Below are 13,928 nucleotides of genomic sequence, written 5' to 3' on the forward strand. Positions count from 1 at the left end.
AAATGTATGATTAGGTTGTGATGATTGATCATGATTTAGTGGGATGTTGATGATGTCTACATAAGAGCTGAACAAATGATTAAACTCCATACTTTTCATGACAGGATTACATAGAAATTGTTGTGGATGTTGCTCATGTAACTAAGGTTGACCCACGAATTCCTCCCAACAGTGGTTGCCTTCTCAGCTGTGGAGTTTCCACAGGTAATTCTGTTCATGCACTTGTGTGGCTAGGAGTACTCGTATTTTTTCATTTCACTGCAAGTACTAGTTGCTATATTTGGCCTAGGTGAAATCGGATTACCGGTATGCATCTTAATTTCCCTCTTGTTATCTAGCTAAGACAAGGCAGTGCTTGATGATTTGATCTCATTGTTATAGTGAAGGTGGAAGAGGGAGCTAGACTTTGTGGAGCTACTAAAATCATTGGTTTGGATATTAACCCTGCTAAATTTGAAATTGGTAACCTTTCCCTCCTTGAGTTTGCATCTCTATTTTACATTTACCTTATCAAATTTATGTCCCTGAAATTCATGTTTTGAGATTATGCATTCCACTAATAATTGTTCTATCTTTTTCATTATACTTTTGGTGATGTCATCAGTTCATCAATAAATCTCTCTCTGCTCTTGGTGATGTCATCTCTGCTCTTGCAACTAAAACAACCCATGTTCTATTACATGTTTCTCTATAAGCACATTTTCCAAGATATTCAGGACTTCATCACCTTAACTTGATTGTTTTGTTAATTTTCAGAAATCCAAAGCTTACGCACATGCTGCAGAGCTCTTTAGGTGAGATACTTTAGCCCATTATTTATCGCTAAAGAAGGATCAGATTACAACTAAGACTTGTTGAACCGAGATATGGCTGTAATTTATCTGTCTTATATATCCAGATTAGTCCTAGCGCTGCAGACTTAGGGGAGACTTTATGCTCCCTGAAATTTGCTAGTCGAGTCAAGGGAATCGAATATGGTCCAGCTCGCAAGCAGACATATATTTCTGAGCTCCTCAAGTATAAGCATCTGGTATGTTCTATTTGAGAGTATTTAGAATAATATTGTTGTTGAGTTTTTCCTGCTGCTTATGCTCGTGTTTCTTTTAACAGGCTGAGAAACCAAAGCATGATGAAAAAGAAGCAAAGAAACTGCAGAACAATGTACAATCTTTGCAGCTAAGGCTTTCTGCCAAAGAGCATATCTGCAGAAATCTCCAGGAGAAGGTACTTTACTTTTAATTCAATATATTGTCATTAGCTTTCAGGTTTCTCTTGTGAAACTTATCACGTGCATCGTTGTGGTAGTAGTATGTCCATTGTTTTTAGTGATACTTGTGTGTATATCTAAGTCTTGAATATGTGACAGGTGCGAGACCTTCAGAATAGACTGGCAGAAGAGAGGAAAACTAGACAGGTACAGGAAAATAGAGTTGCTTCTTCAATCTGACAGCCAAGACAGGCACATAAGACCACGGAGAAAAGGCCTCCACAAAACCTCTACCTTTACATCTCGTCTCTTACAGATTTTCTGATTGTTCTCTCTTATTTTAAATTCTTAATCCACCATGTCGTTGATTACAAGTCTTAATTATCATGGATGACTCTTGATAAATTATGGTTATGAAATACTCTTATATTGAGCAGATTATAAACGAGATGACAGACGGGGTGCTGATCGACTACTACTTCGAGTGTGTGGGCATGTCATCTTTGGTGGAAGAAGCTTCTGCTTATTGCTGGAAGGTATTTTTCTTTGTTCATCCTAGAAAACATAATCAAATTCGGTGGTTAGCATGTTAGTCATTTAGCTTTACTCTAACAATGCGCTAGTTTTTGACAATAAAACGAATAGGTGTTATAAATAGCTAGAAGCTAGCACTACAAAAAAACGTTATATATTTAGACGGATTAGGTTCGACGTTGTGTGGAATAGTCGCAATGGGTTGTGGAGCGCGAATTCAGAATTTGCAAATTTCGACGCTTTATACTGTCGAAATATTTTTCGACATCATAAAGCGTCGATATTTGCAAAATGAAGACACGAGGAACCCACGTGTCTGTTACCAAGTGAATTTCGGCCAAATATCTCCCGCCGAAGTCTCTAAAATTTGGGAGAATCCCGCTTTACACTCACTCCACCTCCCACGTTTCTCTCAACCTCCTCAAGGACCTTGCTCGCTGCGAAACCTAACCACCCTCATCAGAGTTTCCCGTCTTCACTCCTCCTCACCTTCAGCAACATTAACGAATTCCTTGGATTTCGTCTTCAACCTGTACGTTAGCCCAACAGAGTCCCTCAATTCTCTCAGTTCACCCACTTTTATCTCACTCTTCATTCTATATATTTATGGAAAATCCCAACTGAATTCACAATTCTACCATCAAATTCGAAAATAAATTCACTACTGTTATTTCTAATTGGAGATTTTTTGTGGAGAACTTCGAGCATCCTCTGGTTGATTTGGGGCTGTTTCCTTGGTGTACGGGATAATTTCGCCCAATTATTGACAGTAATTAGATCTTCCAGGTTAGTTTTTTTAAAAAACTTTTGTTGCCCATATTTGTTTGTTGCCGTAATTGCAAAAAGAATTGCCTACATATCGTGGTAGATATTTGGTTAGTGAGATAAATTCGTCCAATTCACTCCAATAAATTCTTCAAGGTTTTTTTTTGGTTATATTTTTACACTTTTGTTGCAAAATTTGTGTGTTTGAACGTTGTTTTTGATCTTAGGTGTTTTATGTTGTTTATGGGTTTTATGTTGTTTATGCTGTTTATGGTATTTTATGCTGTTTATGGTTGCAAAATTCACTCATGATGCTGTTTACACTTTTGTTGCAAAATTATGCTGTTTATGATAACACTCAAATGATGAAATTTAAAAACTAAAGATTTTGATGATAACACTCAAATGATGAAATTTAAAAACTGAAGATTTTGATCATACCAGTAATATGGAGCCCATGTATCTTCCTTCAAACCAAAAGGTATTGGGAAAAATTTGATTTTTTTTCTTTTCCATCCTTATTATGGTAATACAAAGCACGGAGGATGTATGTAAATGGTTTTTATGTAGGAATGCGTTTCATGAAATCTGTTGAAATATGGGGTAGCTCTGGAAAATTCTGTTTAAGCATGTAATTGTCATTTAGGTGCTTTTCCCGAAACGATTAGGGTTGAGATGCAAGGCAGTTAGACGAGACATTGATTTACTGTTGGAGAGGGGTTGGGGAAGAGAGAAATCTGCATATTAGCCTATTAGGTGCCTCTTTTAACTAATAAAAAATTGTCAGTTTCATTTGGAAGTCGAAAGTTTCTCTTTAAAGGGAGAGCTTTCAACTGGAAGCTATCTTTGACCGGGATATAATGATTTTCTCTAGAATAGAAGGCTAGGCTCACTATTCCACTGAATATCTGTTTGCCCTGTCATGCTCATAGCAAATCTTGTTCGCATGTCTCCTTTCATTGTTAAGTGCCTCAATCTCTGTGAGAAAGTTGTTTGCAATTTTGGCACTCTTCCTTACAAAGACCTATGATTTTTTGCATTCTTTATAATTAGCCTAACATAATCAAATGAACTAGACATTCATGCTTTCAGAAGCTTCAAGTCTTTTTTACTACGAGTGCAGGAATAGAGGCTTTCTTTCCTAGTGTTTATTTTGCTATAGAAGCTTTCTAGGTTGTTGAAATAGCCGAGGCTCAATGGTACTGTTGAGTGAGTTTGTATTTTGCTTGTTAATCATGTGACTTTTTATGCCTTTCTATCTTTCTTGTTTTGAGTTATTATTCGTCTTTGTTGTTGTCGATTTTCGGTTAGTTGTTTTGTCTTTTTGGTTGCTTCTTGTTTTGATTACAAGCTGTATTTGGCAGCAGACTCTATAGATTGGTGCTCTGTGCTTATTTCCTATTTGAGATGCTTGCAGAAGGCTCTCCTTGCTGGTTTAGGTCCTTAGGTGTTTTTTTTATCCTGTTTTGCATGTCTGTTGGATGCAGGCTGTTACATCTGTTGCTGTTGTTTAGCTTTTGTGTTGGTTTCTTGCCGTGCATCCGTTTCTACACTCTAATCTGAATTTTATATTTGGTATGTTGTTGGAATTGTTGTACAATATGATTAGTGTTTTTGGATGTAGGAGTTGACACCGGATTGATGAATCTGTGATGAATTTTCTGCATTATCAAATATTGTTTTCAGTTGTGCTTTGAGCGTGATGCATATGGTCTCTGTTTGATATTTGCAGAATTATTGAATTTTGAACTCAATAAGTCTTAAAGCGTGTTATGCAATATTTTACGAGTAGTATACTGTAGTTTCTAGTAGAGCAGCTAATGCAGCACGAGTAGCAGCTGTAAAAGCTGTTCAAACGAGAATGCATGAAGGAATCAGCAGTAAAGCACTGCTTCAAAGTGTCTGATTTCAGGATGATCAAAAGATTCCTTCTAGCTTATCAAATGTTTCTGGAACAGGAACTATGTATTATTTATCAATATAGCTTGCTTCAATCTGTAAAAATACTGCCTGTGTATTCAATCTTATGTTTCCAGCATGCAATCTTGTTTCCATCTTATTTAAGCGAAAAGCAGTTCATAAATCAGCTAGTCAAAGTCCACCTTTATATTTAGCCAGAAAACAGTTCATAAATCAGCTAGTTAAGTTGCTTTATTCTTTAGTTATTCCAGAAGATTGTTCACTGATCTCCTGGTGCTGTCATTATAGTCATTACAGTACTCGTACAGACTAGAGATGGTAAAGGGTCGTCGGATTGGTTAATTTGGTTTACCTAACTCTGAACTAATTTCTGCTCATTATAATCTTGTGTATCTGAAATTCTTAAACTGATTTTCATTATGAGTGAACACCTATATCCTATTTAGTGTCGCATTCTTACAACAATTGAGTTTGTTTTATCACTGATTGTGTTTTTTACTTGTTGAACAAGAACTTTAATTTGTTAAACCTTTTTTTTTTTTGTGCGTAGCTCATCAGAAGGTTTGTAAGGACTAGTGGACCAAGCTAATTAGTATTGCCTTCTCTTCTCACAGGTGCATAACTCTTTCTCTTCTAATTTTTTTTAGCTAAGTTTCAGTTAATGTGATGTACTACTTGTTGGTGATGTTCAACTTCTATTGCTTGATCGTGATATTAAACTACTATTACTATTGCTACTGCTTGCTGCTGTTTCTTCGCTTTGATTTTTTGATGATGGTGATGTTACTGGTTGTTTGCCGATGTTATTACTGCTACAACTTGCTTCTGTTTCTATTGCTTGATGGTGATATTGAACTACTACTGCTACTACTACTATTGTTTAATTAAACAAATGCGTTATGAAAAATTCAAAGTTATAAATTATAATCACATTTTACTACTACCTAATATCTCTGGCCTAAAATTTTCTTTAATGTTTAAATATTATTTAGTACTTTTATTTTTGTTTTGATTTTGAGAAAATAAATAAATACTGGACTAAAAGAAAATTAATATTTAGTACTCCGTATTATATTGCAAGACACCATCATTTTGATAGAAATTACTTCGTGTGTGAAACATTTCCAAACAAATCAAACTTATGCTAAGACTAAATTCAGTTATGCTTATAACCAAAAACAACCCAAAATATTAAGAAATACCCAATTTGACAAATAATTTATCTCTAATTTTGATTCATTAGACATAATTAGCATACCCAGGGATACACTATTTACATAACACCTTATACCATTAATTAAAAAAAAAAAGACTAACCCACACCTTCATCTTCTTCTTTCTCAGGAAACACCTATAAATTACAAATTATAACTACATTAAATTAATTGATTGTAAATTATAGGGTTACATTTACAAAATAGAAGAACATCAAAATAAGATAGGTTATAAATTTGACGAACTGCAGAAAGAGAAAACCTCATCGAAGGGAAGAATTTCAATGGCGATGAAGAACGACGGACATCATAATTTTAATATTTCACTTAATTAATCTCCTATGTAAATTATATTTTTAACTATTTCATATTTGAATTATATGCTATATGAAGGTTCTAAGGAAGATCATAACGTTCTAGTAAGCACTTATAAAATATTTCCTATTACATGAATTATATTATTACTTATTTATCTTATTACTAAATTTATTTCATATAGATATGGATACAAGTTGGATCGATCTACCCACTAGCCACCCTAAATATATCGATGGATGTATGCAATTCATTGAGTTTGCCAAGCAAGATCTAGTCCTAGGAAAAATTAGATGCCCATGTAAGAACTGTAAGGTGGATAAATGGTTTCCGATAAATGAAGTAGAGAGACATATTTTGTTTAAAGGGTTTTATAAGTCTTATAAGAATTGGATCTTTCATGGGAAAGGGGATATGGTTCAGCGTATGTTTGAGAGTGATGGAGGGAGTACTAGTGAAGGATTCCCCGGTAATCAAAGTGGGTTTATTGGTCGAGATAATATGGGGGACTATTAAGATCAGCTTTTAGTGTTAATATGCCTCCCAGTTGCCAAACTTTTGAAGCACAAGAGGATGATGAATGGATTGAGGAACCAGTGACATATGAAACAGATGTTGAATATGATGATTCTACAATAGAAGAAGATGCGACATATAAGAAGTTACTTGAAGCTTCTGAGGAGAGATTATATGAGGGGTGTATCAATTTTTCAAAGTTATCTTTTCTTTTACACTTGTTTCACTTGAAGTGTATGAATCACATGTCTATTGAATCTTTTAATATGCTGTTAAAGCTAATTTTAGATGCATTTCCTCAAATACTTGATTTTCCCTCGTCTTATTATTACAATAAGAAAATGATAAAAGAATTGGGACTTGGGTATGAAAAGATTGATGCTTTTCCGAATAATTGTATGTGTATTGGGGGGAATTTTTAGAGAAAGACAAGTGTCATGTTTGTGGTACATCAAGGTGGAAGAGAACTAAGGGTATGAGTGGCGATGTAAGTGATGGAGATACAAATACATTGAAGAGAAGTGTGCCAGCTAAGGTAATGCGATATTTTCCTCTTATCCCGAGGCTAAAAAGAATCTACATGTCATCAGAAACAACGGAAGAGATGAGATGGCATGATACAGAGAGATTGGGTGAACATGATAAGAAGATTTTGAGGCATCCATCGGATGCCTTAGCTTGGAAAGCATTTTATGAGCGTCATAGCGATTTTGCATTAGACTCTCGCAGTGTTCGATTAGGTCTTGCGAGTGATGGATTTAATCCTTATCGTTTAATGAACACCTCTTATATTACGTGGCCGGTGATGTTGATTCCTTTTAACCTTCCACCATGGTTATGTATAAAACCATCTTCTTTCATTTTATCCACACTTATTCCCGAAAAAACAAGTCCCGGAATTGATATTGACGTGTATCTGCAACCGTTAGTGCATGAATTGAAATTGTTGTGGACGGGGGTTGAAGCTTTTGATGCTTTTGGTAGAGAGAACTTTAATTTGCGAGCGGCTTTGCTTTGGACTATTAATGACTTTCCTGCCTATTCAATGCTTTCTGGTTTGAGCACAAAAGGTTACAATGCATGTCCAGTATGCATAGATTTCACGCCTTCTGATAGATTTGGGAGCAAGATATGTTATTGTATGTATAGAAAATGGTTACCCGCAGATCACCCATATCGAGCTCAAGGTTCCATGTTTTGTGAGAAGTTCGGAACTAACGAGTGGGGTGAAGCTCCATCTCTTCCTAGCGGGACTGATATATTGAGGGAACAAGAAAAGGTCGAGTATGTTTATGGAAATTCGAAGGCACCACAAAAAAAAAGAGGTAGACAAAGAGGTCATAATGATAACAATAATAACAATGATGTCCAAGATGAAAATGCTTATGGTACAAAAAGAAGCATATTTTATGATTTGGTGTATTGGGAGCATAATCTTCTAAGGCATAATTTAGACGTTATGCACATTGAGAAAAATGTGTCTGAGAATATTTTGGGAACTCTTCTAGGTAATGATAAGAGTAGAGATAGTAGGGATGATCGAGTAGCCCTTAAACATTGGAGGATAAAGCCTCACCTTTGGCTTGAGACCAATCATAATGGAAGCGAATACATGCCTCCGGCTTCTTATTCTATGTCTACGGAGGAGAAAGAGAGGTTCTTAAATGTTTTGCAGAAACTTAAAGTTCCGGATGGATATGGATCCAACCTTTCTAGTTGTGTGAATATGAAGCAAAGGAAGTTGATTAACCTCAAGAGTCATGACAACCATGTTCTAATGCAAGATATCCTCCCCGTCGCCTTAAGAGCTTCTAATGCTACAAAGGTGATTGACTTGTTGGCTAGATTATCTTCGTTTTTCAAGAAGTTGTGCTCCACCAGAATTGATCTAGATGATTTAGATGGTCTTCAAGATGGAATTATTTTAACTCTTTGTGAGTTGGAAAAGGAGTTTCTGCCTTCATTTTTTACAATCATGGTCCATTTGTTGATTCACTTAGTGGAGGAGGTTAAACTTGGTGGACCAGTGCAATACAGATGGATGTATCCCATTGAAAGGTTAATATCTTATATGTCTGAGATATATTATTTCATTAAATTCTTTTTATTTATTATAATTTAAGTATAATTTTTTTATTTAAAAGGTACTTGTCCCATTTGAAATCACATGTAACCAATAAAGCCCAACCTGAAAGATCTATTGCGGAAGGCTTCCTTTTAGAGGAGACAATTAGGTTTTGTTTGAGATATCTTCAAGGTGTTAAGACTATCTTCAACATACCTAAAAGGATGGATGATGACATTCCAAATCCCAATGATTACTTGTTTAATTCGGGTGGTCGAGTTATTGGGAAGGAGGTTAGCGTTCGCCTTGATGACAAAACCTTAAAGCAAGCTCATCGCTACGTTTTACTTCATTGTGATGAGATTAAAGGGGAATTAGAGTAAGTATTATGTCTGTTTTCTTTTGAATTATCAATTGTTAAAGACCACTCTAAGTTTTTTCTTCTTCTATGAAGTGAATTTTTAACGGAGAAGCGTCAAATGAACTTACGAAATTCTGTCACGGAGAGTGATGAAAGTAATTGGATCATCAATGAATTTGGAGGGTGACTGCAAAATAAGGTTACTTAAGTTCTTTTAATGTGAACAAATAATTCTTTGTTTGAAAAAAATGTATTTTGATTTAATGATGTACCATCGTAGGTACATTGCATAGATGTAACCACCGAAGATGGAAAACTAAGAAGAGCGTTGGCGGGTGGTTTGAATTATTATGGTAGAAAATTAAAAGGATTCATGATCAATGGTTATAAGTTCCTTTCCACGGATCGCGATTGTCGTCTTTTGACACAAAATTCTGGAATTATGGTTGAAGCGGATGGAGAGGCGTACTATGGAAAAGTGATAGATATTTATGAATTAAATTATTATGGAGATTATAAAGTTGTATGGTTTCGTTGTGATTGGGTAGACATTTATAGGGGTGTAAGAGCCTATCCAAATGGAGGAGTATGTGTCAATTTTTCTAAATTGATGCATAGCGGGCGATTATTGCAAGATGATCCATTTGTATTCTCATCTCAAGCAAAACAAGTTTTTTACATAGAAGATGAGATACAAAAAGGGTGGTGGCATGTTGTTAAGAATAAGCCTAGAGACTTGTTTGATTTAGGTGATTCTTTAGCGGTAGAGGAAGAGGGTGGAGCCGATTGATCATAGAGCTTTTTTTTCAAATGAACCCTTTTGATATTGCTTTTTATTTGTATTGTATTGATTCCATCTAATGACTTATTTTCTTTTATTTATAATATAGTAATTACGATCTATGTTTTCTTTCAACATTGGCGTCGTTACCGTGAAGATTAATTTCATTTTTGTTGTCTCAAAGTTTATCTTTTGTGAATATAGTTCTCGTGGCGGTAGGGATTTGGTTAATTGATTTTATTGTGTTATTATTGGAGATTTTGAGTTTTTGTTCTCCAATTCGTTGGTGATTATACAATTTTGGACCTTCAAGTGAGTGAATTCTAGTTTACCATCACGATCAAACAAAACTTAGGATAATATTTTTCTAGGTTACTAAAGATCAAACAAAATCTAAGCTACAAAGACCTTCTCAATGTCTATCTCCAAGATGTGTTATATATGTTTTTTGGTGCAGATGTGTTATATCAGACTACTTTTGGGGCCTGTTTCTCATTTCAATATAGCTAAACGAGTGGTCTCTTTAAATTTTAAGAAACAGTGCTCCTCGAGTCTTTAAGACGAGTGAATGAATTGAAACAAAAAAAAGAATTAGGAAATAACCTAAATCCTGTTAGGCAGGAGCTGACTATTCACTTTTGTAGCCTGGTAATCTGATTCAGTTGGGGGAGACTTTAGTCCCACAATGTGCTCCTCGAGTCTTTAATTTCTGAGCTCAAGCTAATGTACATCATTTACTGTTATGTTGAACCTAATATCTACAAGTGTTAAGAAGCTTCAAGTCTTTTTTACTACGAGTGCAGGAATAGAGGCTTTCTTTCTTAGTGTTTGTTTTGCTATAGCAGCTTTCTAGGTTGATGAAATAGCCGAGGCTCAATGGTACTGTTGAGTTAGTTTGGGTTGTTAATCATGTGACTTTGTATGCCTTAACCGAACGGTGCGTGTTAGTCGTTTTATGAATGGCCAGGGTCTGCCTTAAATGATAATTTAACTAAGTTGGCAGTTTTGGTTGTGTCTGTTCAATCTGAAAGAATTGACTTTGGAAAAATGCTTTATGGGAAACATAACTGCTAACAGAGTTCTTTTTAGAAAAAAAGAATCTTATTTTAGAGTCTGGTTAAAGGTCGTTGGCTTGTTTTCTTGTTGTTCTGGATTTTTCTTCTGCCTGACATACTGGGAGGAGGGGAAGGCGGATAGCACTTCTATAAGTCTATAGACAAATCGTAGTTGAAGTATTAGTTTGACAACTCCCAAAACTTCACATCCTGAATGATGGATCTTAATCAATTTGTCTGCGCTTTTCGCAATCAAGTGGATCTGTGGATGTGAAATCTCTTTCAGTTCAGTTGGATTCTGATGTTTGAATTCTTTTCCAGTATCAGCACTGCAGTAGATAGAGTTCTGGTTTCTGTTCTCCTTCTGCACTGTCATTCATATTGGTGTGTGGGAGGGGGAGGGAGAACTAGAGAGTGGGTTAATGAGGTGCACATTACAGTGAAGGGGATTTAGGATCGATGCAATGGTTTGATATATGATTTTGGCTTTCATTTAGATTTTAGAGGCAAGATGACGTACAGATTTTACAGTCTTGGTAATGTAGTTTCCCTGATATATTGAGTGCATTGAAAATATGTTGAGAATGATGTTATTAGCATAAACTTTACTATACATCAGTTATACGAAACTGACTTTGCAATCTCAATATGCTTTATTTGATCTGAATGTATCGTTTGATGACTCAAGTTTACCTAACTCTTAACTAATTTATGCTCATTATAATCTTGTGTATCTGAAAATCTTAAACTGATTTTCATTATGAGTGAACACCTATATCCTATTTAGTGTTACAATCTTACAACAATTGAGTTTGTTTTATCACTAATTGTGTTTTTTACTTGTTGAACAGGAACTAAAATATGAGTTACAGGAGTAAACGATCCCTTTTAGCTACTGATGAGGGCTCTGTATCAAAGTCACCCAAATCTTCTGATCCATCCAGCCAAAACTGGGGACCGTTCAGCCCTCCAACACTTGGAATGTCACAGTCGTTTGGGACCATATCACAACCTATCAAGCAACCAACAACTGCTAAAAAACCCACATCATCTACATCATCACCTTCCATGGTTGCACGGCAATTATCCATGCCACAGTCTACTACCATGCCATCAAAGCCACAACTTAAGACATCATCAAAACCACCCTTTACTCCGTCAAAACCATCCTCTAACCCCTCACAACGATCAATGCCGTCCACTCTTACAGGAGCATCACAATCACAAACAAAAGTGGCACAAAGCAGATGGTCAAGGGGACCTTTGTTTCCGAACCTGATTAAAAGAGAAGCACAGAAAGCAACAACGACGAATCCACACCCTTTCCAGCCTCTCAAAGCTACTCCGCAACCCTCTTTGGACCAACACAAAGCTTCCCAGCAGCCTCAGAAAGCTTCCCAGCAGCCTCTCAAAGCTACCCAACAACCTCTCAAAGCTACCCAACAGCCTTATGTCAAGCCACATTTAGAGAAAAGTGTATTTGCTGCACCCATGAGAGCAACAAAACCTGTGATGACACGAGCTCCTACACCACCAGACACCATGGAAGGGAAGAAGAGAGTCGGGAAGCTTGCTTCTAGTCAGGTGCATGTGAGTGAAAATGCATTTCAAAGGAGGCGGTCTCCTCCATCCAATCATGCTGAGTGTGAAGTTATGCCCAATTACAATTGGGACGAATTGGAAGAATCAGCTTCTGATGGTGAAAGAGAAATGGATTTGGAAGAATCAACTTTTGAGGGTGAAGGAGAAGGAAGTGATCCTCCTGAGAAAAAATCAAAACATCGACGTCGGATTATTATTCCAAATTGGCCAGCTTCAAGGGAGTTTGATGAGAAGGAAGAGGCCATAGCTATAGGTAAACATGTCCTACATCAAATATGCAAAGTATAAAATGTCTTGGTAATTTTTTAATCTCATTTAATTCTTGTGGCAGATGCTGATGGAATACGATACCTGGTGAAAGGATCAGTTCCACCTCGAGAAGTCTGGCAAGATGCAAAGGGATTCAAATACATTGTCAAGTTCAATGAATTCAACCAACCTATTCGATAAGGTGGTTCCATCCTTGTGAGTTTCCTCGGAGATATTGCAAAAATAGATAGATTTTGTCCGGTGGGAGTACATAGTTAGCGTGAGGTGAACAAGCAGTTAAAAGCCAATATTATTACACTTATTCGGGTATGTGTATTTATCGTTCTTAACACTTGGAATAATTGTAGATTTATTTTTGGTAGGTTTCTTTGTTGGTTAAGACTTTCTGGTTGGTTTCTTTTCTTGGTTATGCTGCTGTTTTTGCTTTCTTCTGTAAATATGTCACAACAATTATACCACAAACATACAAGATTATCACATATGAAACTTAAACTGGATATATAGCCAACATGAACAAAAAATATGTTTACACCAAATAAAATCATACTCACTAAGTTGCTAGTTCCAGATTCCAGAAACGAAAAATGTGTGTTTAATGAGAGTTTTATATGCCTTGAGGATCAGACCACATTTGCACTGCAACTGAATTCTCAATTCAAGCAGCTTCTCTTCTTCCTCTGCCATTTCTTTCAATATAAGAATAACATCTCCATTTTTCGCTTCAATAAGCAAATCATTAACTTCAGCTTCTTCTTTTACAGAGTCTATTCTGGTTGGACTAATTGATTAGATCAGAACTGATCATAACTGAATTGATCAGATCAGGATATAACTGATCAGAACTTAATTCTGAGTAAATGTAGGGTAAAAACACACTTATGTCTCGTGCATTAAAGCAGTATTGTACTAACACCCTTCTGTCCTTTCTCCAATCTGTTCACACTAATTTTTCCCGAACCCTACTATACTCCCTCTGACCCTGTTATTCTGCTCATGTTCCGTTAGACTGGTCTCTTTTGATACGCCTTTACAGGGATGATAATATTTTAGTGTGAATTGATCAATGTAGAGTACACTGCAAGTTTTTAATCTAATCAGCAGATTACAATTCATTTTTCTTCTGTGTTATCTCCTTTATAAGCTTGGTGAATGGTGATTATACAACGAGGAATCATCTGTCTACATTCTAATCTAGCTTGTTTACTTCCCTAGGACAGTAAGACTTCCATCTTAAGTATAAAATGTTTGTTCTTTGTCACTAATCAGAAGTGTAATGCTAATAAATTCATTAATAACAGCTCTCAAATATGACTATGAAGATGC

General features: G+C 35.9%; 1 protein-coding gene across 1 annotated transcript; it reads left to right on the forward strand.

Moving 5' to 3' along the window:
• Positions 1 to 6,141: 6,141 nt before the first annotated feature.
• On the forward strand, positions 6,142 to 9,687 carry LOC130461555 (uncharacterized). The gene is made up of 7 exons (XM_056829701.1): positions 6,142 to 6,424; positions 6,520 to 6,654; positions 6,760 to 6,835; positions 6,928 to 7,859; positions 7,980 to 8,529; positions 8,616 to 8,829; positions 9,178 to 9,687. Exons 1-7 carry the CDS (start codon positions 6,142 to 6,144, stop codon positions 9,685 to 9,687), a joined length of 2,700 nt encoding a protein of 899 aa, XP_056685679.1.
• Positions 9,688 to 13,928: the final 4,241 nt, after the last annotated feature.

Source organism: Spinacia oleracea, chromosome 5, assembly GCF_020520425.1.
Source record: "Spinacia oleracea cultivar Varoflay chromosome 5, BTI_SOV_V1, whole genome shotgun sequence".
Classification (NCBI taxonomy): Eukaryota; Viridiplantae; Streptophyta; class Magnoliopsida; order Caryophyllales; family Amaranthaceae; genus Spinacia; species Spinacia oleracea.